The sequence below is a fragment of the Sinocyclocheilus grahami genome, unplaced genomic scaffold (assembly GCF_001515645.1).
Source record: "Sinocyclocheilus grahami isolate Dianchi unplaced genomic scaffold, SAMN03320097.WGS_v1.1 scaffold302.1, whole genome shotgun sequence".
NCBI classification, from domain to species: domain Eukaryota; kingdom Metazoa; phylum Chordata; class Actinopteri; order Cypriniformes; family Cyprinidae; genus Sinocyclocheilus; species Sinocyclocheilus grahami.
Window position 1 is genome coordinate 559,858 of NW_015505481.1, and position 26,032 is coordinate 585,889.

Genomic DNA, 26,032 nt, shown 5'->3' on the forward strand with positions numbered 1-26,032 from the left:
CCTTTAATCTGAAGTGCTGTTTCATCAATGGCTTGAGGATGGGATAAGCTTAAAACTATTAACATATAAGGGTGTAAAACACTCAGATGGGTCGCCATTTAAGAAAACTATTGCTTACTATTAAAAAGTGAGAGCAGGATGATTGGATAAGCATGAGAGATGGAGAGAGTGTGTGAGAGTGGTGGGTGTGAGAGAGAGATCAGAGGGGGGTGGGGTTGCCCATTCATGTCACTGCGCCACTGAGGTCTACAAAGCCTCGGCGACGTTACTGCACATCAGGATTTACGTTAATCTGTCTCGAGCGTTGTGTGTGAGACTTTCCACACTCTCTGGGCCTTGATTAAAGACTGTAATCTGTCAACAGCTGGCCCGTCATGCAAAAACAGGGCGTCTAAACTAGTTAAAAGTCTACCTTTCATGTTCAAGCTCAGGAAGCGCTATAACAGATGCTGGTGCTGTGGACAGCGCACGCATGAAGCATGGACAGATGACCAGAGGGAGCTCAGCCACCCACCTGAGATTCAGCATCTCCACGAGAGAGCACCAATGCCCCCCTCTCTCTCGAAAAATAGCGGTCAATGAACGCAATTCATCGACTTCACTGGCACGGACCTTTATTTTTACGCATTTCCAGTTACACTCAAGCCTATAGCGTGTTATTCCTCCGCCTGCGCAGTTCAACAACAAGACCACAGACGGGCAGATGTGAAACAGACCCGAGATTGATTGTGATGAACGAGAAACAATAAAATTGCCCCGTATCGAGGGTTTATGTGGGAAGACGTGGCGTGCATCTGGAAAGTAACCTTAGCAACCGGAGAATCCTGAACCCTGCATAGTTTACGTGGAAGCATTATTTCATCGCCGACGTCCCATTTTCAGAACCTTGGACAACGACGAGCACGTTCCACAGTGCGACACGCTGAGGGAAAAAGGGGATAATAGACGAATATTTCTATATTTACCTAGTCTTCTTGTTCTATATCTACATTTATCACCGCGAGGAAGTCGTATTGATTAGTAAGTAAAGAAATGTTTTTGTATATAACCTATTTATGCTGGTTTTTTTAATCAAATGATGTTCATTTCAAAAACGCTTTTGAATGGTTCGCTTGAAAATAGTTCGCAAAATGTGAAGAACTCAATTGTACCGTGCACACGAGCCCATCGTTATAAAGATGCTATCTTGATTTACGACTGCTCGTTTTGTCTGAAGCGTGATGTTCTCATTTCCTCGTGTTGACCCACTAAACATTTTTAAGAGCTCGTTAAATTATGAGTTCCAACACGTGCTAAAGCTTAAATGTAATAATTTGTGAGTCAGCTATCAATTTCCAATTTGCACCGAGAGAGATTGTTCTTACAAATGGATATGAATTGGGAATGAATGTGTTTACATTCTCGCCTTCCATTTTGAAGCTAAGATGGATGCTTTTGCATGTTCTGCTGAATCTCCTGGTGAATCTCATACCAGCGGTACAGTTCAGTAAACAAAAGAGAAGTCTACCTGTGTATCAAAAAAAATTATTGTAATATTTTTACATTTGGTTTTCTAGACATACTATACAATATATATAATTCATGCATGTTTTGCACGTGTGTGTGGATGGTCTGTTTAAGTGGTGATGGTGGTTTCATCAAAATCATAGCTTATTTAGAACAGTATTGTGTCTCTAAACATTCATATTTATTTCTTTTATGAGCAGATTCTGTATCTAAAGACCCCGTAATAATCAAGGCAACATGGGAACTGTACTCTCAGTCTCCCCGAGCTACCGAAAGGCAGGCCTGTTTGATGAAATACCACCCCCTCTGGCACATTATACAGCTGTGCAGAACAGTAAAAACGCCAAGGACAAGGGCTTGAAGCGTCAGTCGCTCATCAATGTCCTGCCATGGAAGCGCATCGTGGCAGCTTCGGCCAAGAGAAAAGGTTCTAAGAAGCTGGCCTCTGGGGACAGTCAAGATGAAGAGAGCGTGGGCACCCTCAACAGCCAAAACCTGAAGAAGTCCCAGTCCTGTGCCAACCTCTCCGGCTTCACCCAGGAGCCGGCCGTGAGCTCCATTCCCACATCGAAAACCACCGCCAATGTGGCCTCCACTGGGAAGAGGACCTCCATCACTGGATCGGTGGGCCAAGCGACCAATGCAGGCACACCCAAAAGAGTGATCGTGCAGGCTTCCACCAGCGAGCTCCTGAGGAGCCTGGGCGAGTTCCTGTGCCGACGCTGCTACCGACTGAAGCGCCTCTCCCCAGCCGACCCTGTTCTGTGGCTGCGCAGCGTGGACCGCTCCCTTCTGCTGCAGGGCTGGCAGGACCATGGCTTCATCACCCCGGCTAACGTAGTCTTCCTCTACATGCTCTGCCGTGAGGTCATTTCGGCCGAGGTGTCCAGTGAGCGCGAGCTACAGGCCGAGCTGCTCACTTGCCTCTACCTGTCCTACTCCTACATGGGAAATGAGATTTCATACCCGCTCAAGCCCTTCCTGGTGGAGACGGATAAGGATGCATTCTGGAATCGCAGTCTGGCGATCATCAACCGCATGAGTAGCAAAATGCTCCAACTTAACTCTGACCCGCACTACTTCACGCAGGTTTTCTCTGACCTGAAAAACGAAAGTCAAAAGGAGGAGGAGAGCCGGCTGCTTATAGGCCTGGATCGATAAGTAAGGCGCTTGTGCATAAACAGAAAAAGAATGTGCATAAAAAGTTTGTGCACAGAAAAAAAAAACATTGTTTTCTTTTTTACAAAAACACTTTAGTGTCATTAGTATTAAAAAGCTTCAGAGCATAGTTTTGAAGCTTATTTGTAGCAATGAATGCGACTAGATCGGCCATTCTAAGGAATAGTTCTCCTACAAATAAAAATGTGTAAATTTTTACTCATCCTCAGGCCACCCACGATGAGATGAGTTTGTTTCCCTTGCTCACTAATGGATACTCTGCAGTGAATGGGTGCCGTCAGAATGAGAGTCCAAATAGCTGATAAAGACATCACAGTAATCCACAACTCCAGTAAATCAATTTAAACCAATAAAAAGCTGTGTGTTTGTAATAAACAAATTCATCATTAAGATTTTCATCTAAAATACGATATCCATATTATTGCTTTCTCTAGTGATCAAGAGAGGAATCAGGAGAGAAACATGCACAAATAAAGCACCATTTACAAGCGAAAACTGTTCAAATCCATTCTAAACAAAGATGCTGGTGGATTTTGATGTGAGATTTTGACTCATTATGGACTCTCTTTCTGACGGCACCCATTCGCTGCAGAGGATTTATTGGTGAGCAAGTGATGTAATGCTAAATTTCTCCAAATCTGTTTCGATGAACAAAAAAATGCATCTACATCTTGGATGGTCTGAGGGTGAGTAAATGTTCAGTACATTTTTATTTTTGAGCGAACTATTCCTTTAAGATCTGACCAAGGTGCAGGACAGCACCTTGCCAACCGACAAGGTGTTCATTGACTGGTCGTGTGGCATTCCTGAGGTCAACGAATCAACTGCAGGATATACCGACTGTGCAGCATGTTGACCTTTCCAAGTGATTCCATCCATACACAAACATGAGCAGCAGTCTTTATGACTCCCAATAAAAAATGCTTCTTGATTCACAATAAAGACTGAACGGCATGAATTGGAAAGCTCAGCTTGTGCTGTATTCTTACATCTTGCCGTGCTCACAACAGACTGAGTAGTAGTTTGAAAACGAGAGCCAAGTTAGCAACACTTCCAAAATGATACAAACCAAAGACCAAAGTTGTACCTTCTGCGATTTCTACATTCATATAAATCCTATACATTGATGAAGTGAAATATATGAGGACCATGAACTGCTGCTCTTGCATGGCATCACGTTTTCAACATGTTATGTTTGTTTAGCATATCTTGGTGGCCTTTAAAGAAGGTCTGGGTCTTAAACTGCTGCAGGTTCGAGGCCATTTGATGAGGTGGTCTGTCCAAACATACATCAGTTATTGTTGTTAATGACTCTCTATATTAAGGACATTTATTATGCTTTATGGTTGCTTTAAAATGGTTCACAATTTGTGATGAAGAAATGACTGCACTGCTTCCAACTTTCACCTTTCACCAGGAGACCAAGTTGTGCTACCTATTGTCATCGTGAAAAGAACTGAAATGTCTAATAGGGAACAAACAAATGGAGAGGTAGATATTTTATGTATTTTCAACAGCAAGTACTGTATGTTCTTATACGGGTGTTAATGCATGCTTCTTTGACCGGCCACACACTTTTTAAAAGATCTTTGTTTATGATTTGATGGTCACAATATTTGTATGACGTTCTTTTGGACGGTGCTCCAAAAATAATGTGCCATAAAGACATAAAAGTTATAAAAGTAAGCTAGAGGTACACTAAGTTTTTGCAGCCTTCTCATTAGGAAAGGGATATTTTTGAAGGAGCAAAGGAGAAGGGGCATTATAGAAAGACTTGAGTAGGAGACATACAATGTCACAAATATTTTGTTAAAAAAGAAAGGGAAAATTACTTGTATTGTTAGAAAATTGCAATTGTTTTCAGTCCATTATAGATTCAGAATACAATTTTCATAATTATGCATACATAAAAACAAAACCCTACATTTATTTTAAATACACGAAAGCCCTGTATCAGATACAAGAAACTCTAAAAAACATAATAGTGCAAGGGTCACATGCAAAATAAATAGCCATTGTTATTTAAGTTAGAAAAGGGTTATTTTACAGTTTTAAGTCACTTAAAAGAAAGCACTTAAAAAAATTATAAATGTTCATTTTGCCCAAAACACTCCTTTTTAGTCTTCTTTTTGTCTGCAATTTAATGTGCTGCTCTCACATATCTCAGATAGAGTATTAACAAATTTGAGAGCACAGTTGATTTGATTTTACTTCCATAATTTGACACACATTGCAAAAACCTTCAGTATTGCTTCAGTATGTGACACGAGGACAAGCGCAGTTTTTGTCAAAGGTGATGAACAGTGATGAAGGAGCAGTTCACAGGTATAATATTAACATTTGCAAAGGGGCGTTTGAATAGATTTTTGAGTCTTAAGAGGCCTCTATATAAGTACAGCAGCTTTTCAATATGCAAATGATAAGATACGGATGAAATGTAAGATACTAAGATGAATTACCTGTAGCACACAAAAACTGATCAGATCAACTCAGATGGCAGGTCATCTGTGGCCTGATTGCACTATGTTTAGCAGTATGCATATTAGAAGTTTTAAAGATCAATGACAAACAAAAGCTAACAGACAACAGTCTTTAAACTCATTTATTTGTCTTTTGTACGTTTTTTTTTCAGTTGATGTATGGGATCATTTAAACAAGTCGATTTACATATTTCTGATCAGTTGCTGATAATGCATTTACATGTATCCCCCATATTTTGTGTCTGGCCTCATTCTGATGGTGCTATTAATGCAGATATCACATTTTACCCATAACAAGACCTTACTCATTGGTTAGCTGAATGTAGTTAAGTTTTGTACATAGGGCAAAAAGACTGTACATGCATTGATGCTACAACAACAATGGCTCCATTGCTAGAATGGGATACTGGATGTGATGATAACGGACCATAACAGATTGGGGTGGAGAAAGGCCTCTGTTCTTGTCATAGATAATGAAAGAGGCAAAATTGTGTTATTATGTTTCATACAATTTTTGTGGTTGATGTAACATTCTTCAACAGAAAAAAAAACGGTATAGCAACAAAAGACTGAAATATGATTTTCTCTTTCCTTTATGTTTCACGTTGTGTGAAATTTGTAGATCAAAATGAAACAAAAATGAGATGTAACTAATATATTTAAAGGAGCAATCTGTTACAGTATATGGGTGTGTATGAATGTGAGTTTGTGCAATGACTTTGGTCAACTCTTCTGTCTACTTTATATAAAAATGTGCATTTGCAAGCAAAAACATTGATTATGTGTCTTGCTTTTTATTCTATGTTGTATACACCTGGCTTACTATATCCTTTTTTTGTTTTTGTTTTTTACAATTTTTAACAAATGGCTTTCTGCTTGATATATTTGCAGAACATCATTTCATTTCTAATAGATTTATCATATTTTTCTCCTCTATAATTGTTTTTCATTTTCTTTGTATTAATTCAATGACCATACACCATATAAGACATAAGCACAGGCACCTCATTGACTAGTAATGAGGGGCAACTGCAGTATTACGTAACTCAATAGGGTACACATCACAGTGCGGCACACTGCCATCTGCTGGAGAACATTTCACAGATTGCGTGAAGAGGATTTTCATATCAGTAGGCTATGTATTTTTGTGTATATGGGTGGGGTGAAGCTTTTAGCGCCGGCTCCGTTCTGCTACCTTTCATCTTTCTCCCGTTAGAAATGAAGCAGGAATTCGCGGTTGTTGCAGATGTGAAACAGCCTTAAATGTATTCCAGTCACTTAAATACTGTCCAATTCGCAAGGTTCATAGAGTGTCCCGTGGCTTACCTATAAGCTTCAAACGCTATTGACACACAGTGAGGACGAGTTAATGGTGCCACCACAAAATTATTAGGCCTACCGTTTACAAACAGGTTTCCCGAGGGAAGAAAGTTTCCCTGCCTGTCATTGGTCTGCAAACAGATAGCCCCGCCCCCCAGTGTTGCAGTGTTGTTATTGTTACAGGGGCGTAGTTTACGCGGGGGACGTGACTGCTCTCGCGCAGAAAGTCCTGTGAGGAAATTCCTAACATGGACAAAAGCGTCCAGCTATCTCTGTATGAAACAGTTGTTTTCAGAAAAACAGAAACGTTTGGAAACATGAAGACATTAAACATACGATTGCGACAATATGGTTTATTTGTGTTTGTCAAGTCATCTCCAGGTAATAAATAAAGTATATGAACAATGCAGTGCTAACTGACATAGCATTTATTACAGTATAGAAACTATTCTGCCTTATTATGTGATTTAAAAAAGTGTTTGTAGTATATAAGCAAATCATTGGTTAGCATATTATTGGTTATTGTCCAGCAGTTATCTGATTTCTAAGCCAATTAAAAGCTAGAAATGAGAGAAAAATTTAAGTTGACTATACACTACCAGTCAACAGTTTTTGAACAGTAAGATTTTTTATGTTTTTTAAAGAAGTCTCTTCTGTTCACCAAGCCTGCATTTATTTGATCCAAAGTACAGCAAAACTGTAAAATTAAAAAAATATTTTTACTAGGCTATTTAAAATAACTGTTTTCTATTTGAATATATTTTCAAATGTAATCTATAGTAATTTCAAAGCTAAATTCTTTGCATCGTTCCCCCAGTCACACGATCCTTCAGAAATCATTCTGATATTCTGATTTGCTGCTGAAAAACATTAATAATAATAATAATAATAATGATTAAAAAAGGTTTCTTGAGCAGCAGATCAGCATATTAGATTGATTTCTGAAGGATGTGACACTGAAGACTGGAGTAATGATGCTGAAAATTCAGCTTTGATCACAGCAATCATTTTAAAATCCTCACTTCTGAAATGATGGCTACACCCCTGATTGTTAGCTAAAATTCAACTATTAAATTCGTTTTTTTGGTAATTGAAATACAGCTAAACTAAAATATAAATCATATATATGAAAACTTAAAACCTAAACGAAAATTAGAAATTTTCTAATCTAAAATAGATTGTCAATGAACTGAAATAAGGTAAAAATGAAGTACTAAAATTACTAGAACTAAAAGTGAAATAAACATAGGTCAAAGCTATGTAGCAATATATACATACATATACATATAAAGATTTTTAAAAATGAAGCAAAAAAAGCAAATAACCAAATCACTAATACTTAAAATAAAAAAGTCAAATATAAAAATCAAAGCTAATTTAAAAATATATAATGATAGTATAAATAATGATAAAACTCATCCAAAGCAGTTATTCAAGTAACACAAGTAACACTTGTATCCAAATTACACTGGCTAGATATCAGTGATCTCTTACAATTCAGTAATATTCTGAATTTGTCTCTCAAAACTTAGGTTGGGTTCTCTGTTCTGTCTGATTGGTCCTTATATCACTTTTTTTTTAAATAGCTGTATGTGATTTCTCTTTATTGTGATTTCAAATAACTTATGGTTGCACACAATGTCAAAAACAATAATACATTAATAAAGATTAATAAAGGAAATATTAAAGAAACATTATTAAGGGTCAGAATTCACATTCACAGAGAAATTCAGTTCTCTGTTCTTCATTGTTCTTACCATATATCAGCTATCACTGTCAAAAAATGTCAGTAGTCATAAAGTGAGTGTATAAGCATGCAAGCTACATTTAGAAATACTTCTTAATGTAGCTTACATGCTTATACACACACTTTATGACTTTATGATATTTTTTAACAGTGATTTAAAATTAACAGCCATTTAAAATCTAAGAGCATGGACACTGTAAGCCAGCTGTTAAAACAACCAGCTGTTCCTGAATATTCCTACCATGTGCACACTGCAGAACACAGATGGAACTGCAGCCACATCAAAGAGATGCCCAACAGACTGTCATAGAGCAATAACTGTCACAGCAGACACAGCACAGCCACTACACCGGGCATATGGCAGACTCATTCTCTTGAAATCAGAAAAAAAATGCATGTCTGCATGTGGTAACTGCATTTTACTAGGCAATAAAAATGTTTATATAATACCTTGTTGACCCGTTTCTGTACAATGCATTGAGTGGCCATCAGGTGGCACTCAAACTGCACGTGTTCAGCAGCGGTGGCCTCAAATGGATGACTTCATATAAATCTGCAGTGTTTTCCTCACACCTACAGACATGGTACGCCTAAAATAATCAGAAATGGCTTAACATATCTTTGCTAGACTATAATATAGCTGTATAATAACATATAATGAACCTTCACTGTCAAATCTGACTCAGTCTAACATTTGATGACACTGCATTTACATTTAAACTGTGTCTGTCAGTTTGTCAGTGAGACAAATACAGTCTCTGAAAAGATGAAAGTCTGTTCATCTGTTGCATGTAGGTGTGCTTTTGGAGAGATTTATGGAAAAGCCGAACCCTCATAATGAAAGAATATTACTCGTTACTCAATGCTGTAGTCACTTTTGAATTATTGAACCGATAAATTACTGGCGAAAAAAGTGTGTCGCTGCAGTAGACTTTAGGGCTCAGTAATATTGTCTGTAATTAACATTTTCTAATTATTCTGTCCTGATTATTCTGTTAATATCTCAAAAACAACTTGGTTTATTAAAATTAACATGCTAACGCTTGGTATAACTGTTTTTTTTTTCAGCCATGATTTTAAACACACACTAAACAAAATGACTAATTCACCAGCCTGTCAACACAATTATCTAACAGCACTAGATTATCAAGAGGAATGAGGTGTAAAATAGATGAAAATGAGGACGTCATTTTCACAGAACACTATAATTCAGGTTGTGGTCTGTTTCTCTGACTTCTCACAGTTGTTTATTCAACTTTGCCTGACAGTGATTTAGAGACAGACTGAGATCGATATCAGAAAACCTTGGTTGTGACACACTCTGTCTGCGCTTTTACCTCAGACAAACAGCATCCTTTATCACTATACTGAAGTTGTAACTTTGATTTTCTTTTCTTTCTGCCAGAATGATGAAATGTTAAAACATCACTGAAAGTAGGCTACATTAAGTCATGGCAAAGTTTAATTGTATTGTCATTTAAGAAATTACTAACTTAATTCATCAAACATTTATGAGAATGTCATATAAATCTTTTGCTTTATTCTGGTGCCATTGCTTGGCCTAGCACACTCTGAATGTGTCCTGTCTAAATCTGGTTACATTTTTTATTTATTAAGATATAATGTGTTTTCATACTGGGGTTCACATTTTTATGGCCTACTGTTGCTGTCAGTTTCTTCTCCTTAAATTAACACGTATACGACAAAATCATGAAAACAATGAAACACTACAATAAACAAAGGCTTGAAACTTGGCCAGCTAATGTGCTCAAAGCTAATGTGTTCAAAGTATTTATCTTATAAAATAAAATAAGCAGTAGTACAGTATCAATTCTCTTACAAACTCAAATGTTGTACTGTAGCCTATATTCACACTAAATGAAGGATTTTGAATAAAGCGTTTCTTATGTACTAGCTCTGCATTTATCTCAACATGACATCTAAAACATTTTGGAAAAGCAGGTACAGTATCTGTTATTTACACTCGAGAACAGACCAGACTTTCAAAGTATCAGAACACATCTGGCATGTACAAAAACATGTTGGCAACTGTTATGCAATCTCGCATGTTGGGACAAGTGAGTAAATCAAGCAGCCTTTACACGACATGTTGTGATTCTAATCACTGACTGTGTATCCTGAGCTGAGGACACCTAAAAAGAAAGAAAAACCTCACAGTCTAATTACTGTGCGTCAACCATAGACTGTATAAAAACATGGTCGTAGTGTCCGTGACGTCACCCGTAGGTTTCTGAAGAGCGTTTTTGAAGCCTAAAGTGGGCGGAGCCAGCCGTAATCGAAAATGGGCAAGTAGGCGGGAGCTGGTTGCTGTAACCACGCCCACCTAGCTCGACGGTGGTGACAGCAGCGGTAATCCACCTGTCACTCAAGTAACCGCGCCCTTAATTATGCAGAACTTTAAGGCTTAATATAATTTAAACGGATGAGTTATAAAAAAAAATTCACCCCCCTCACAGTTGTCATGAAGGGCAAAATTAGCTATATAGACCAAAATAATTTTTTGAACCAGGCTGTAAACATGTTTTTTTCTGCTGTAAAGTTGGGCATTAGCCTATAACATGGGGAGTCTAGTCTAGTAGTTGCTGTGTCACTAATGTTGTGACTAATATGTTAAATAATGTAAAAATATAAATAGATAACAACACCTCTCTACGTATTCTGTGATGTTCTGTGTTTCGGAGCAGCAAGCTGTTTCTCATCATGCTGTGTGAAACACCTGTATAAGCAGGGGAGCACATAAGTGGTACGCAGGTGCGCATGCGCGACCAAAATAACTATTGCACTGTGTAAATAAGTTCAGACCGCTCATTTGCGTACCAACATGGTTGACAGCTGTTCATGCACAATTACCATTTTAGATCGACAAACTGTAGGCTACCATATAAGATTTCTATTCGAACTGATAGCATAAATCTAAGCAATCCGCTGCCGTTTTCAAGGTTCAATGCAAAACTATGGCATTTCATTCACTGACGCTCTTCTGATGCTCTTCACTCCACAGCGCATATAGGGGTACTTACTTGCCGGCAACACGCCAAAATAAAAGCTTGCTGATTTTAAGTTTGAAAATGATTCAAATTCATATTAAAAAAGTAAATATTATCATTTTATTTTTAAGTTTACAATAAAATATTTGTATTTTTATTTAATACTCGCTTTTTAATAATATAACAGTACTAATATTATTATCACTATTATAATTTTTTTTAAAGTTATATTTAATGGCTCATACTATGTGCAGTGTGAGGACCAAACCAAATCTCCAGGTGCTCTTTTGAGAACCAGGCTGAAAAACTTATGTGCACCCCTGTGTATGAGCAATGATAAACAAACTACAGCTCTCGGCTGAATAAAAGAAGCCAGTGTCACACTAGTAGCCTAAAGTTTTGATGGACGACGATTGTAATCAAGGTAAAGATGATTACAGTGACATATAGGATCGTGCATTAGGTGTGCATTGTGTCCGTTATAACTGATGCGCAAACAAACCGTGTATGTGCGCTCTCAGCGCACTGATCACTATAACATCAAAATTCTGCTTGAACACAGCTCAGTATATTCACGTAGGTTAATACAACGAGTGATTTATAACGGATTCTTGCGTGTTTTGGAGAAGTTTGTGAGGATCAGTGGTATTTACATATGGGCATCAGACGCTCCAAACAGCTTGTTCTGACAGAGAAACTCACTGTGGTGTCGAGCCGCCTTCAGATCCCTGAGTTCAGAATGGTTTCATTTTTCATTTGTATTTTGGTGTGTTTAGTGATTCTGAATGGACCCGTATAGTAGTTTATATACAGCCCTTTGGCATCTCCCTGTGGTATTGTTTGGTATGGCAGGTTGACTTGTAGGGCTTATAGGCCTAAATGTTAAAATTACTGTATAATTGAGCTTTACATAATTTTAAGTTGTGTAGAATATCTGCAGTGACATTTTTGCAAAGTATGTTTGCAAAAAAAGAACATGGAATGTTTAAATTTATCTTGAATTTGTTTTGTTAAAAAAAATTAATGTAATTGAAAAGTAATAACAAATACAAAAGTTTTAGTGAATAGAAAAGTTTAGGCTTGCAGTATTGTTTTGGAGAGGAGGGGGTCTTGGAGTAAAAAAGGTTGAGAACCACTGCTTTAGGTAAATGCAGGCACAGTTCTACAGGGGTACTAAGAATTGGACATTATTATATTATTATTTTAATTAAAATTTAAATTAATGCAATATAAAGATACATCCCAAAAAGCTTTTTTATTTATTTATTTTATATGTATTTTATTATTGATTTATTTTTCACTTGGTAGATCTCGGTGAGTTTCTCATTTGAAAATTCACATTCGAAGACCCCTGCCCTAATCACTTCGAAGGGTTTGCCCTCCAGAGTGAGAGCTTTGAAGAGATGAAGGGTGCAGGGGACCAAAAAATGTTGCATGGAATGCACTTCTGTGTCATCTTTCCAAGCCAGTTCAGCAGGGTCTGTCGTCACCCAAAAATGAAAATTCTGTCATTAATTACTCACCATCGTTCCAAATTTCTTCATCATCTTCAGAACACAAATTAAGATATTTTTGATGAAATCCGAGAGCTTTCTGACCCACCATAGACAGCAATGCAACTCACACGTTCAAGGCCCAGAAAAGTAGTAAGGACATCAATAGTCCATGTGACATCAGTGGTGAAAACAAAAATAATGACTTTATTCAACAATTCTTCTCTTCTGTGTCAGTCAACACGCGTTCACAAGAGTAACATAACGCATAAGTGTGGTGCTGCTAATGCAGGTGCCAGCATTCTGACGTAGAACCCAGATGCGCTGCGCCTTGTTTACGAGCAGAGGAGTGCACACGCATGCGTCGTGGTACTGTTGTGAACACGCGTCGAAGTCTGACACAGAAGAGAAGAAATTGTTGAAAAAAGTCATTTTTTTTGTTTTCTTTGCACACAAAAAGTATTCTCATAGCTTTATAAAATTACGGTTGAACCACTGATGTCACATAAACTATTTTAACGATGTCCTTACTACCTTTCCGTGCTTTGAACGTGTCAGTTGCGTTGCTGTGCAGGGTCTGAAAGCTCTCGGATTTCATCAAAAATATCTTCATTTGTGTTTTGAAGATGAATGAAGGTCTTATGTGTTTGGAACGACATGAGGGTGAGTAATTAATGACAGAATTTTCATTATTGGGTGAACTTTCCCTTAAAACCTGCGCAAAGAATGTCCATCATCTAAGCTTCCATCAGACATACCCTTTAAAATCATTAGTTCTGAAGGGCCCTTTGAAGTGGCCAGTTTTGAGTACTGCAGTTTGGAACAACCTTTCAATATGGCAGCCATGATTTATCCCGTTTATAACGCAAGGACACTCTCTTTTTTTCATACGCAATTAGCATCATCTTGTGACTCAGAATGTAGAGAAAATGACTCATTTGCTGTATCCCAGTATGCCTACTTATACTATGCCCTAAAAGTATACATACTTTGAAATGTGTAGCATTGTGTCACTGCCCTGTCAATCATGACCAAACGTATCATTGTGAAACTTCACAGTGTTGTTATAGATGAAATATAACGCAGATAGCATTAAATATTTTTGTCATTATGATTATTTTTATTATGTACAATAAACTTACTTACTTACTACTTACATCACCATGCTTGTAGTTTTTTATTTATTTTATTTTATTTTTTTGTTTGTAGTTCCCATTAATTCATGCAATGGAATGATCACAACGATTTGGGACACACTAAATCTAATTTAAAATATTATTTACGACAAATAGTATGCTGATGCAGCACATTACTTCAAAATTTCTGCTACTTATTCAAAATCAAAGATTAGTTAAGGTTTCAAAGCTTCATGAAGCATTGTTTAGAAAGTAACCATCACTAGGTGCAGTGTTTGTCTTTTTGCTAGGCCTTGTTGTCTTGTACATTTTAATGGACTCAAGATAATATACAGGTGAAATTATAACTCAAATCATTATTTTATGTCCAGTTGTACAGGAGTCTTTGCATAAATTGCAAGCTGAGGGCCACATTTTTGTCTATACCTTTATGGCAACATCTGTTGTTTAGCATGAAGGAATCCAAATAGAGAGCAAGTGAGAAGCCACAAGCTATGACTGATGCTTTAAAACGTGCAAATGTCATAGATTCCCGGGACACAGGGCACATTGGTCTCATTATGTCAGTAGCCTGGAGCATGCTAGAGAGAGTCAGCAAATGTGGAGGGCTGATAACTCAGAATGGCTACATGAACAATGAATGAAACCCACAAACCTATGGCTCCTTTCTGACCCTTTTTGGACATCTGGGGACTCTCAGTGGGCATAAAGATCTCCAAGCACTACAAACAGATGTAGATTTGCAGCTTTGAAGGTTGTTTTATTGATTTATTGTAATTTAGTAACAATTTAGGATGGTTTCACTTCTCCCACCAACTACTGTGAAAGCTTTGATCTGTTGTCATATCAGTTCTATTATTCAAAAGAGCAATCAAAACGGAGATAATTAATCATTTACTTTGCATGGGGAGCAACAGAAGCTGATAAATCAAGCTGAAAAATCCAGAAAACTGTTCCAAAAACCACCCAGACAACCTTAAGCTGGTAGCCGGTTTGTTGCTGGTCAAAAATGGTTTACCAGTTAATGCTTAGATAGAACATACCATATCCTTAACTATATTACGAGGTGGCGATTTGAATATGTACAATGTGAATCATACAAAAATATATGCTTTTTAGAGGGTCCAACCCCTAAACTGTCAATGGGGTGTACCAATCTGCCAAAATGTAAAATAGTTCATGTTGGGAATTTTCAGCAGGGAAATAGAAGCAGTTCAGTGTTTTACAGCTAAAGGTTGTGTTATTCAGCTCACGCAGACATTCAAAGTAATTTACTGATCGTAGATTAAGATTACACATGATATCACGATGATGTGAATGTGGTGAATGATTAATTGAACCTTTGAGATATAGAAGTTGCCAATGCTTCAGAAGTTTTATAGAACAGAGATTTTCTGAGGTTTGGAGATCCTCGGGGATGCACAAAGGGGGTTTGTGGAAAATCTGGAGAAAAAAAAATATACATTTACTGTAATTTAATTTAAATGTCACTTTCTTGTTAAGATGAATCACCATCATTTTATTACTATTCTTTTTTAATATAACTATAATTATATTTTATTTCATAATTCAATTTTAACTTTATTTTTAAACTATATTTTAGGCTATAAAAGTAAAAAAAATTGTAAATAAAATAAAATAAATAAATGTTATCTCTCTGTCCTCCAAATGTGCATTCTTTCAAGAACAGTTTTAATTTGGCGTATTGTTCTTGCTTCTGAAGAATATTTAGCCTACTGTGAAAAGCGCTATACAGGTACATTTTAAAGTATATAAATTAAAACTTTGGGGAAGTCGTGACCTGATGGTTAGAGAGGCGGACTCGTAACCCAACGGTTGCAGGTTCGAGTCTTGTACCGGCAGGGATTGTAGGTGGGGGGAGTGAATGTACAGTGCTCTCTTCCACCTTCAATACCACGACTGAGGTGCCCTTGAGCAAGGCACTGAACCATCAACTGCTCCCCGGGTGCGGCAGCAAAAAATGACTGCTCTGTCTGTCTGTCTGTCTGTCTGTCTGTCTGTCTGTCTGTCTGTCTGTCTGTCTGTGTGTGTGTGTGTGTGTGTGTGTGTGTGTGTGTGATAAATGCAGAGCACTAATTCCGAGTATGGGTCACCATACTTGGCCACATGTCACTTCACTTCACTTAAAATGTTCCTCTTCTGGTTCATACCGGCTACATAGTACACTGTCAATTTAAGTATAGTTTTTAGGAGATTAATAATTTTTGTTTTTAGTATAATGAAAATATAAAAGCTAATCATTTAATTAAAAAAAAGCATGTTGTCTTTTTACAATATTATAAAGTTTTTCACACAGTACAAATGTAGGCTATTTTATCCATGACAATATACTGCTTCAAGAAAGCCTCTCTCAAGGGACCATATAAAAAAAAGTTCGAAAAGCCCTTTTGTAGACATTATAACAGAATGCAAGTTTGAGTGTGTGCTAGCATGTGTTAGTCCGTCCTCTATCAAGGTGCCCTCGCTCGCTCTGTATTTTAATGCCCTCCAGTCAGGTTTTCGCCGATGACTGGCGCGGAACCCGGAAGAAAGAGGGACGAATATGAGCAATCAGTTCACAGCGTCTGACAAATCCGCTTCTGTTCAGACCCTGGCGGACTCATCTTCCTCCGCGCTCTGTTTCTGTCTCGCCTAACTAAAACATCGCAGTGACTTTTAGAAAAATGAATGTATTTCACCGGCAAAGACTCCGTAAACACACGGTTGTCTTGGTGCTCGTGTTGAGCGCCGCTCGCTGCTGTCAAGCGTTCAACTTGGATGTGAGGTCTCCAGTCGTCAAAGAGGGAAAAACAGCTGGCAGTTTGTTTGGACTTTCTGTTGCACTACACGAGCAGGTCGTAGGAGAGAAAAGACACCTGTAAGTATATTTTAAATGTATTATTATTACCTGACCCCAGGTGAAATCACGAGAAGGACAAGATCTTCTCACGTTAGTGCACCTGTTGAGCGTTTTACCTCGATGTTTTATAATGCAGTTACTTTTTTACAGGCTACTTTTTATATGGGTCAGTGACGCCTATTTCTTGTCCTTTTTTGTACAAGAATACATCTCGAATGCAATTCATATTACCTGAATGCATGGTTTTCTATGATGAGCACGTTTTCATTTATTGAATTGAAAGTCATTTTTATAAGTTTAAAGTGTAAAAAAAAGAAAAATAAGGTGGTGTAATTGTTCAGAGCTTTTTACGCAATTAAATCAAAGATTATCCAAGAATTTCATTTTATTTGTTCATTAATTATTATTATTATTATTATTATAAACAAAGCATACTTTAAAACAATCTATCCAAGTCAGTTGTAACCATCATGCAGGATGCCATTTTGTTGTCTTGTGACCAGAAAAGCTTCCAAAGTACACCTTTAAACCGTCATCATGACTTGTGTCAAGGTTTTCTTTCAAATATGAGATATTTGAACCTTTTTGAATTAAATTTCACAGTAGGCGATTGTAGAAAATCGAAGAAAATGAATATTCATGACTCAAAAATCATAATATTTGTAAAAAATAAAATGTTATGTTTTATATAAATATGTTGTTAATAATTAAAGTGTGCAAGAAAAGTATTTTAAAGTTAATAAATTCGATTTTTTTTTTAGAAACTTGTGTGACCTAAAATGCACATCGTGGTAGCATCTAAAACAACTAATATTACTTAGTAGTAATTAATTAACCTGACTTTATTAGGCCACACAATAATGGCAGTAATATTATTACTACTACAGTGTAAGCTGCACACCTTATTTTTTTTTCTCTTTCTTGTGACTTTGTGATATGAAGATATGAATTTGTGATATGAATTTGTCATTGTTCATGTCTTTTGATTGAAATTTTTGAAATGCTTTCATCATTTTCTTGTTTCCATTTCACAAGAGGATATGAGACCGTGATAAGGCCGCCCGTTACTGTGACTTAGGGCTGGGCAGGTCATGCACCCGCTTGTCTAATGTTTTATAACCATTATTTGTTGCTACAACAAATGTCGCCGCCTTTCTTCTCAAATACTGTTTGCTCAAATTTAGATTTTTGAACTCATATTGTGAGATTTAATACCAAAAGTGATGAATAAAAGTCCTAATGGATACAGCTGGCCAAAGAGTCAGGAACAATAGCTGTGAAATGGGCATAGAAACTGAATAAACAAAGCACAATAACTAGTGTTCCTTAAGGCCTTCTGAGCTGTACACATTGACCACTTACCCCCTACCGCAGTGAAATATCTCTATAAACCAACTGATCATTAACAATAGTCTGTAAGTCCCTCTGAGACCCATTTGCTCCTGACTGAAGCAGTAGATTGCGCTTTGTAGTTCTTATTTATGATTCTCACTAAATGAATTGGAGCTTATGAGTGCCGTGAGACCTGTATCACCAGCCTCATAAGGCAAAAACAAATACAGAGTAAGTCACTAGTATGCAAGAAGACTGAGTTCAACAACAATATCATATTATCTGCCGTCTAACACCTATATATTAATTTTATAGTGGGACATAAAATCCTTTTCACAGATCCTCAGTGGGAGCAGTAGAAAAAACACCAGCTTTGCAGAAAATCGTGAGTTTGCAGGATAGCGCAGGTAGATACTGGTTTGCACACGATGCTTTTTTTCATCTCCCCAGGAAATTAGAATTCCACAGATTTCACAATGAAAGCCAGCCACGTAACTGCATTGACTCACGCAGGCTGTTTTCTTCGATTACGGATGGATATAATGCCCTTCACAACAAACAGCCCAACTTTAATTGAGAAATAGCATTTGAGCATATAACCAATAAATATGACAATAACAGCGCTTTCTGAGTGCTCAAAATAGTTGGTGCTTTGTGGCTTTTATTTAAAACTGAGGTACTGCTGAAGCATGATAATTGTTGACAGCTATACGGTGCCGTAATAGAACACCCTGACTTTTCAGTGCAGTTGTCAGCATATGATGGACCCACAAGGTAGCATTTAAAAAACCACAACACATTACAGCCTTATATATACTGTATATGTGTGTAAAGGCCTAAAGCTATATACACAATGAAATCTGTCTATGACATGTTTCATGTGTCATTTCTGCAAGCACAATGGAGATAATGAAATTGTATTTGATTTGATTTGATAATACTTTGATTTGACTATATTAGATACACTGCAGACATAGAATGGATGAAGTATGCATAAAGCAGACTAAATGAATCATAAGGCATGTCTCTTCATTGTTAACAGATGCAGGAAACTATACCACAAGAGAGCAGGGGTGTCTGGTCTTGCCCATTTCTCTTTTTGGTCTGTGAATGCTATGCTCTGTAAAAAGTGTGGTGTAAATATTTGCTGTTTGTCATATTAAATGCAACTAAGTTCAAACCAAGAAAAAACAGATTCAGTGTTTGCGTCTGCCCTTGTCATTGTCCTAGAGGAGTCGTCCCAAGCTAATGTGAGGCTGTCTGTGTTGCTAAATACATTTTCTGGTGACTCCCTGATTGAACCTCAGAGGAAGAGCACTGCTGTTGTCTGCTTCACTGCATCTTTGTGGTTGTTGGCGATTTAAAAAAAAATATGACGAAAACTCCTAAGTTGTTTAGGAAGCTGCTATGTTTTTGTACTAAGGGTTTAAATTTGTAATTTGCATTTGCTTTGTTCTTTTCATTTTGAGAAAAAATGTCCCTGCTCCTGATTTATGTTTTATGTATGCATAAACCATTCAGAGGTCCTCCTGATCTTATCTGCACCGACAATTTGAGAAACGAGATCAGTCACGATGATATTAATTGGACTGGCTAGACATTCATCATCTTGTCGAAGCCATAAAGGACTGGCTCAGTGGCACACAAGGACGTCCTGTGTTTCTGTGACTTGATCTTTGGTCATTTGTCTCACACACTCTCATAGACTAATAACATGTTTCCTTCCTGTGATGGAGTTAGCTAGAGCTGCAGAAGTGGTTCTTTACTGCTGCTGACGTGCTGAAGGTTCTTAGATCCTCATGACCACAGACAACTTCTCATCATGCTTAAATTCTCTGCAAAGCCGCAAGATGAAATTCTCACGACTGAGATCCAGTTACCGGCTGAACAACTGCAGCAAATGTTTAAAGGGGTCGTATGATGCGATTTCTATTTTTCCTTTCTCTTTGGAGTGTTACAAGCTCTTGGTGCATAAAGAAGATCTGCAAAGTTGCAAAGACTAAAGTCTCAAATAAAATAAAATTTAAATTAAAGTTAAGAGTCAGCCACGCTTACCTAAAACGGCTCGTTCTAACACGCTCCCACATGTCTACGTCACGATGTGGGAAGATTTGCATAACGCCGCCCAAATGTTCACGCAAAGGAAGAACGCAAGCCCTCCGGACACTCCTTCGTCGAATCCGCCGGCCGCGCCATTCTCAAGCCCGCCGCCTCTGCTCACTCTAGCTCTCCGGCCGTTCCTCACTCTAGCCCCCGGCCTCTGCTCACTCTAGGCTGCCGTGTGTGACGCTGTGTTTCGTTGTGGAAGCGAAACTACTTTGTTTGGCCTTCCAAAAATGGACACGACTAGAAATCAGTGGTTAAGTTGTATTTACAACACTGTTCCAGAACACTTCAACCAACCAAATATTCAGATGTGTGCAGCACATATTATGGAGGACTGTTTACTGATCCTGGTAGAGTAGACCACAATGCCGGCTGTTCTGACTCGCAGACGGTAAGTACGTTTTTTTTATATTTAAAGAGTTTTTATATTTTATATATTTAAAGCAAGTTTTTTTGGGCAGTGTAGAGTAGGGCTTGTTGTTTGTCATTTCTCCGATCACAAATGCAGACATGGTTTTATGTTTACGCGGCGCGATGCAACGTGTAAAAAGACAGTATAAGTCATTATAATCCATAATTATGTCCCCACTGGATGCAACAAATGCCTCGTTTATAATGGGTTTTCATGTTTTTGAATCATTGCTTCGGCCTGACAGGGCATCATCACAGTATAGTGAGGGGCGTAACATTTCCGTCACACGCTTGAGGTATTCAGCCAATCACAACGCACTGGATAGCTGGCCAATCAGAGCACACCTCGCTTTTCAGTCCGATGAGCTTTGTAAAAATCAACGCGTTTCAGAAAGGCGGGGCATAGAGGAGAAACAATAATGTACAGTATGTGGAAAATAATGTGTTTTTTAACCTTAAACCGCATTAAACACATTTCGTTACACCAAATACACAAAATAATGTTCTTTTTAGCAACATCATATGACCCCTTTAAAGCCTACGTGGTGATGATGTGAGAAAATACATAGTCAGTGTGGGTGGTGCACAGTGCCATTTTTTGTGTTGGGACTTTTATGTTGCTTAGTTTTCTGTTTACTGTGTTGTTGTTTTTTGTAACAGTATCTGCAAAGTAACGACGCTGAAAGTTCAATGCAAATGGCGATATCGTCTTTTAAAATTATGGCAGTTTAAAGCCTACAAAAATGGCTTGTAGGGACTACAACGAGTTACTTCCTGGTTTTGTGATGTCACAAACCCTAATAAACCCCGCCCTCGGGAACATGCAACAAAGGGTGCCATGCGCTGCTTTGAAGAAGAGGAAGAGTTGTTGCCATGCCATTAAAACTAAGGGTGCACGAAAAAATATATTCATATATTAATCGTGATTCTGTCTTCTAACGATTCTACTGGACTCACAAGTTTCAAAATCAATGGTCTAAAATGTTCTTAATCCTGTTCCTCGCATCCCCTGCTCTGCACACGCTCTGCTCTGCATCTCTCTCTCCCATCAGCTCATCAGCTCCTATAAACTGTGTTCCAATTATACCGACAACATCTGTCTGTATAGACAGACAGATATTTTTCATATAGCTATGAGAAGCGTTAAACATGGGCGCGCAATCCGCGCATGCGGTTGCTGTACTGTATTAAAGCTTTAATCAGGATAAAATGGTATATTCAAAGCTAACATAAGCAGTAGCATTTACAAATAACAGCGTATCTAAAAGTATGAGACAACAGCAAACAAAAAACATAGCATTAAGAGGCGTGCACTTGCGCAGGTTATGCGCGATCCTCTTCACTAATACCCTCTGCGTCTCAATCGGGCTCAAATTGATAAGCGATATTGACGACACCATTGTTCACAACACACTGGTCTAGCTAACCAATCTGAGCCCATTGCGTAATTCTGAGGGAGGGGCTTCATAAAAAACAGGAAATCATCGGAGCGTTCAAAGGAGAAGGAACAGAGCGGTTTGGAATAAAGGTACATTTTGTGAAAAATAATGTTTTTTTTTAAACCAAGCATTAACACATGTTAGACTGCACCCCATAAACACAATCAAGCCTAGAAAAAAAACAGTCAACCACCCCTTTAAAAATAAATGTGATGTACCATAAACTGAACCTGAAACTACCTGTGGCAAAATTGTCTGTGAAGTTTTTCAGTGTAAACTTTAAAAATAGTTCAATCCAGAATGAATGTTTGAAGGTAATCATATTGAAGATTAGTTGATAGGCTGTTGATTCACTAAATGATAAGCTGTTTTTCCACAAAAACAGTTTATTCAGTGCAGTGTAGCTTCTCCTCCTTTTACAAACCCATTGCTAATGTTTTATAGAAAGTGTAATTTATTAAGTGCAATTAACAAATCATCAAATACCATTAAATATGGAGTGTCTGTATATGTGTTCTTTCATTTGCAGGGCTTGTTTTGTTTGTCTTATAGAAGCCTTGGCCAATAAGAGACTATTAACTACTACTAAAATGTTCCTTTAAAGTGGACGTATCACACAGTTTATGTGAATCTTGAGTACCTATAGAGTAGTATTGCATCCTTCATATCTCCGAAGAGTCTTTAGTTTTATCAGATTTATAAAAGAGATTTACAGCTTTACGCCTCTCTCAGAAAACAGTCGGGCTTCTGGAGGCGTGGTGTGGGCGGAGCTAAAGAGTCACAAGCATGCAAAGCTTTTGCGTAGCAATCGTCTGCAAGCTGTGACATCGACATAAAACAGGAACAAAAACTTTATTGACCTAAATTATATTTAATTTGTTTATAAAACATTCGTCACTAAAATGTCAGGAACAAACACTCTTGCACAACTCCATTGCTGCCCCGGAGAAGCAAACTGCATCCTTTCTTCCCTTAACGCTGGGTTGTCTGGGAAGCTGAACAAGGTTATCTTTCCTCACAAACAAAAAAACACTTCTTTGGTGACATTGTTGATTTTGTGGTCTAAAAACAAAATTATAAATCCTTCTCGTGCAAGTCCTGTGCAGCGCTGCCAACGACGTTGATGGACGAGCACTTGCTCTGGTTGATATGCGCGCACTCTTCCGGTAGAAGTGCCCATATAAGGAATTCTGCCCTTTATGATGTCATACAGGGCCATACTCGGAAAAAAAAAACTTTCTGAAAAATACCCTGACATAGTGTCTTTGGCACATAAATAATCCGTCATACGTCCAATTAATATTTTGAGAATTTGGCCATGTTTAGGATGAGAATCCAGTGCTTTAGCAGTGTAAATATGAAAGCATAAAATAGCATTAGACCCCCCCCTTTAAGTTACACAAATGTCTCATTAACAATGTCTACAAATTTATAAAACTGATCTCATTCTCTTGGGTTCCTCGCGTGTTCCTCTGGTTTTGCTTCCTGTTCTTAATAAACCACTCGCACTTGGCTCTCCACCTCAACTTATCTTTTGTTTCCCACAAAATATTACTGTGGGTAAATGCTAGAAATGTGCATCTATGGTCTTTAAAGAGCGCTTATGGACATACAAATCGGATATGAACAGTTGCGATACACTGTGTGGACAGTCAGTTATTCAAATCAGATTCCATCCGGATATGCACAAAATCGGATTTGGGCTGATGGTCTGAACAAGGCTTTTGAGCGTGTTAGTCTTCCAGGAGGTCTTTTGGTTTATTATAGTTTGTTGACCATTATGGACTTTAAAGGGGTGGTTCACTGTTTTTTTTTCCTAGGCTTGATTGTTTATGGGGTGCAGTCTAACATGTGTTAATGCTTCATTTAAAAAAAAAAAAAAACTCATTATTTTTCACATAATTTACCTTTATTCCACACCGCTCTGTCCCTTCTCTGAGAAACGTGCTGATAATTCCCTCCCTCAGAAATAGGGCTCTGATAGGTTAGCTAGCCCAGTGTGATTGGCTAAACCACCTCTAGGGCGCGTTAGGGTTAGGGTTAGGTTAGGGTTAAATGTCCCGGCCCTCACCTCAGCGGCATGTGCTCCCGTTGTATTGTAAACAATGGCATCGTTAATATCGCTTATCAGTTTGAGCCCGATTGAGAAGCAGAGGATATTATTGAAGAGGATCGTGCAGAACCTGTGCAAGTATGGCTTTTAATGGTAGGCCTATGTTTTTGTTTGTTGTTGTCTCATACTTTTAGATACGCTGTTATTTGTAAATGCTACTGCTTATGTTAGCTTTTAATATACGGTTTTATCCTGATTAAAGCTTTAATACAGTACGGCAACTGCATGCGTCCATGTTTAACGCTTCTCATAACTATGTGAAAATAAGTGTATAATTGTAACAGTTCATTGTTGGAGCTGAGCTGAATGAGAGAGAGATGCAGAGCGTGTGCAGAGCAGGGGGACGCGAGGAACAGTATGAAGAACCGCTGCTTTAGAACATTAATTTTGAAACTTGTGAATCCATTAGAATCGTTTAGAAGACAGAATCACGATTCATATATGAATAGATTTTTACGTGCACCTCTAGTTTTCTCTTCCTCTTCTCTAAAGCAGCGCAGCATGGCCTCGCCCCCTTTGCTGCCTTTTCCCGAGGGCAGGGTTTATCTGGGTTTGTTACGTCACAAACCCGGGAAGTAACTTGTTGTAGTCCCTACCAGCCGTTTTTGTAGGCATTAAACTGCCAGAATTTTAAAAGACGATATCTCCGTTTGCATTGAACTTTCAGCTTCGTAACTTTGCAGATATTGTTTATGCTCAAAAAGCAACATTACACACTAACTAACGTTAAAAAAAGGGAAGTTGCAATCAACCACCCCTTTCATGGCTGGTGCTGAATGATGGCTTATAAATATACACATACAACCATTCAAATGTTTGGGGTAAGTATGATGCTTTGAAAAAAGCAACAGACTCTAAAAATTTTTTAAATAAATGCTGTTCTTCGAAACTTTTTATTCATCTTAGAATCCTAAAAAAATATCACTGTTATTAAGCAAATGTTTTGAAAATCGATAATAATAACAAATGTTCCTGATCATACAGTCAGCATATTAGAAAGATTTCTGAAACATCATGTGGCACTGAAGAAGACTGGAGAAATAGCTGCTCAAAATTCTGCTTTGCCATCACAGGAATAAATTACATTGTAAAACATATGAAAATAAAACAAAAATAAAACTTCTTTCAAAAACATTAAAATGTCTTACAACCAGGGTTTGAAATTAACTTTTTCACTCACCAGCCAATTTGGCTACTAAATTTTTAAGTTACATTCATAATTTCTACTAGCCAAAAATATTAAACAAATAAATAATGAAAAAAAGGCCGGAGGTAAGCCAACAGCTTGAGGCTGCCCACACTGGATGCGACAAAGTGACCATTGCATACTAAATCTGAGCAGATTTGGCTTACATGAACTTCAAGAAATTAATTAGTAAACATAATTTACGAAAAGTAACCTGCCAAATTGGCTAGTGATTTGACAGCGTTACCCGCCACAGCTGATTTTTACCCACATTTGGCAGGTTGGCGGGTGTTAATTTCAAACCCTGCTTACAACCCCAAATTTTTAAACCATAGCATATGTAATAGTAGTATATAATACTTAAAGGGGTCATATGATGCGATTTCAAGTTTTCCTTTCTCTTTGGAGTGTTACAAGCTGATTGTGCATAGATAAGAGCCCTGAAGTTGCAAAGACTAAAGTCTCAAAACCAAAGAGATATTCTTTATCAAAGTTAAGACTCTGCCACACCCCCCTAAAACGGCTTGTTCTAACACGCCCCCCACATATCTACCTCACTATGTGGAAATATTAGCATAATGCCACCCAAATGTGCACGCAAAGAAAGAAGGCATGGTTTCAGTAACGCAGTTAATGTTGAAGCAGCCATGTCAGGGAGATGCTGTGTGTTTCTAGGCGAAAGCAAAAGCACTTTATTTGGCCTTCCGAAAGTAGAT

General features: G+C 37.8%; 2 protein-coding genes across 3 annotated transcripts in view; both read left to right on the forward strand.

The window, feature by feature from the left end:
- The first annotated feature begins 377 nt into the window (after nucleotides 1–377).
- On the forward strand, nucleotides 378–2,716 carry cdk5r1a (cyclin dependent kinase 5, regulatory subunit 1a (p35)). Its single transcript, XM_016293325.1, has 2 exons — nucleotides 378–1,020; nucleotides 1,707–2,716. The coding sequence occupies exon 2, from the start codon at nucleotides 1,744–1,746 to the stop codon at nucleotides 2,665–2,667; it is 924 nt and encodes a 307-aa protein (XP_016148811.1). The 5' UTR covers nucleotides 378–1,020; nucleotides 1,707–1,743; the 3' UTR covers nucleotides 2,668–2,716.
- Nucleotides 2,717–16,405: 13,689 nt separating this feature from the next.
- LOC107601250 (integrin alpha-3-like) overlaps nucleotides 16,406–26,032 on the forward strand; it is a 37,089-nt gene continuing 27,462 nt past the window's right edge. For both annotated transcript variants that reach the window (XM_016293357.1, XM_016293358.1), the window contains exon 1: nucleotides 16,406–16,747. In XM_016293357.1, the coding sequence (XP_016148843.1) occupies nucleotides 16,554–16,747 (194 nt within the window). In that variant the 5' untranslated portion in view covers nucleotides 16,406–16,553. The remainder of the gene's footprint in view (nucleotides 16,748–26,032) is intronic.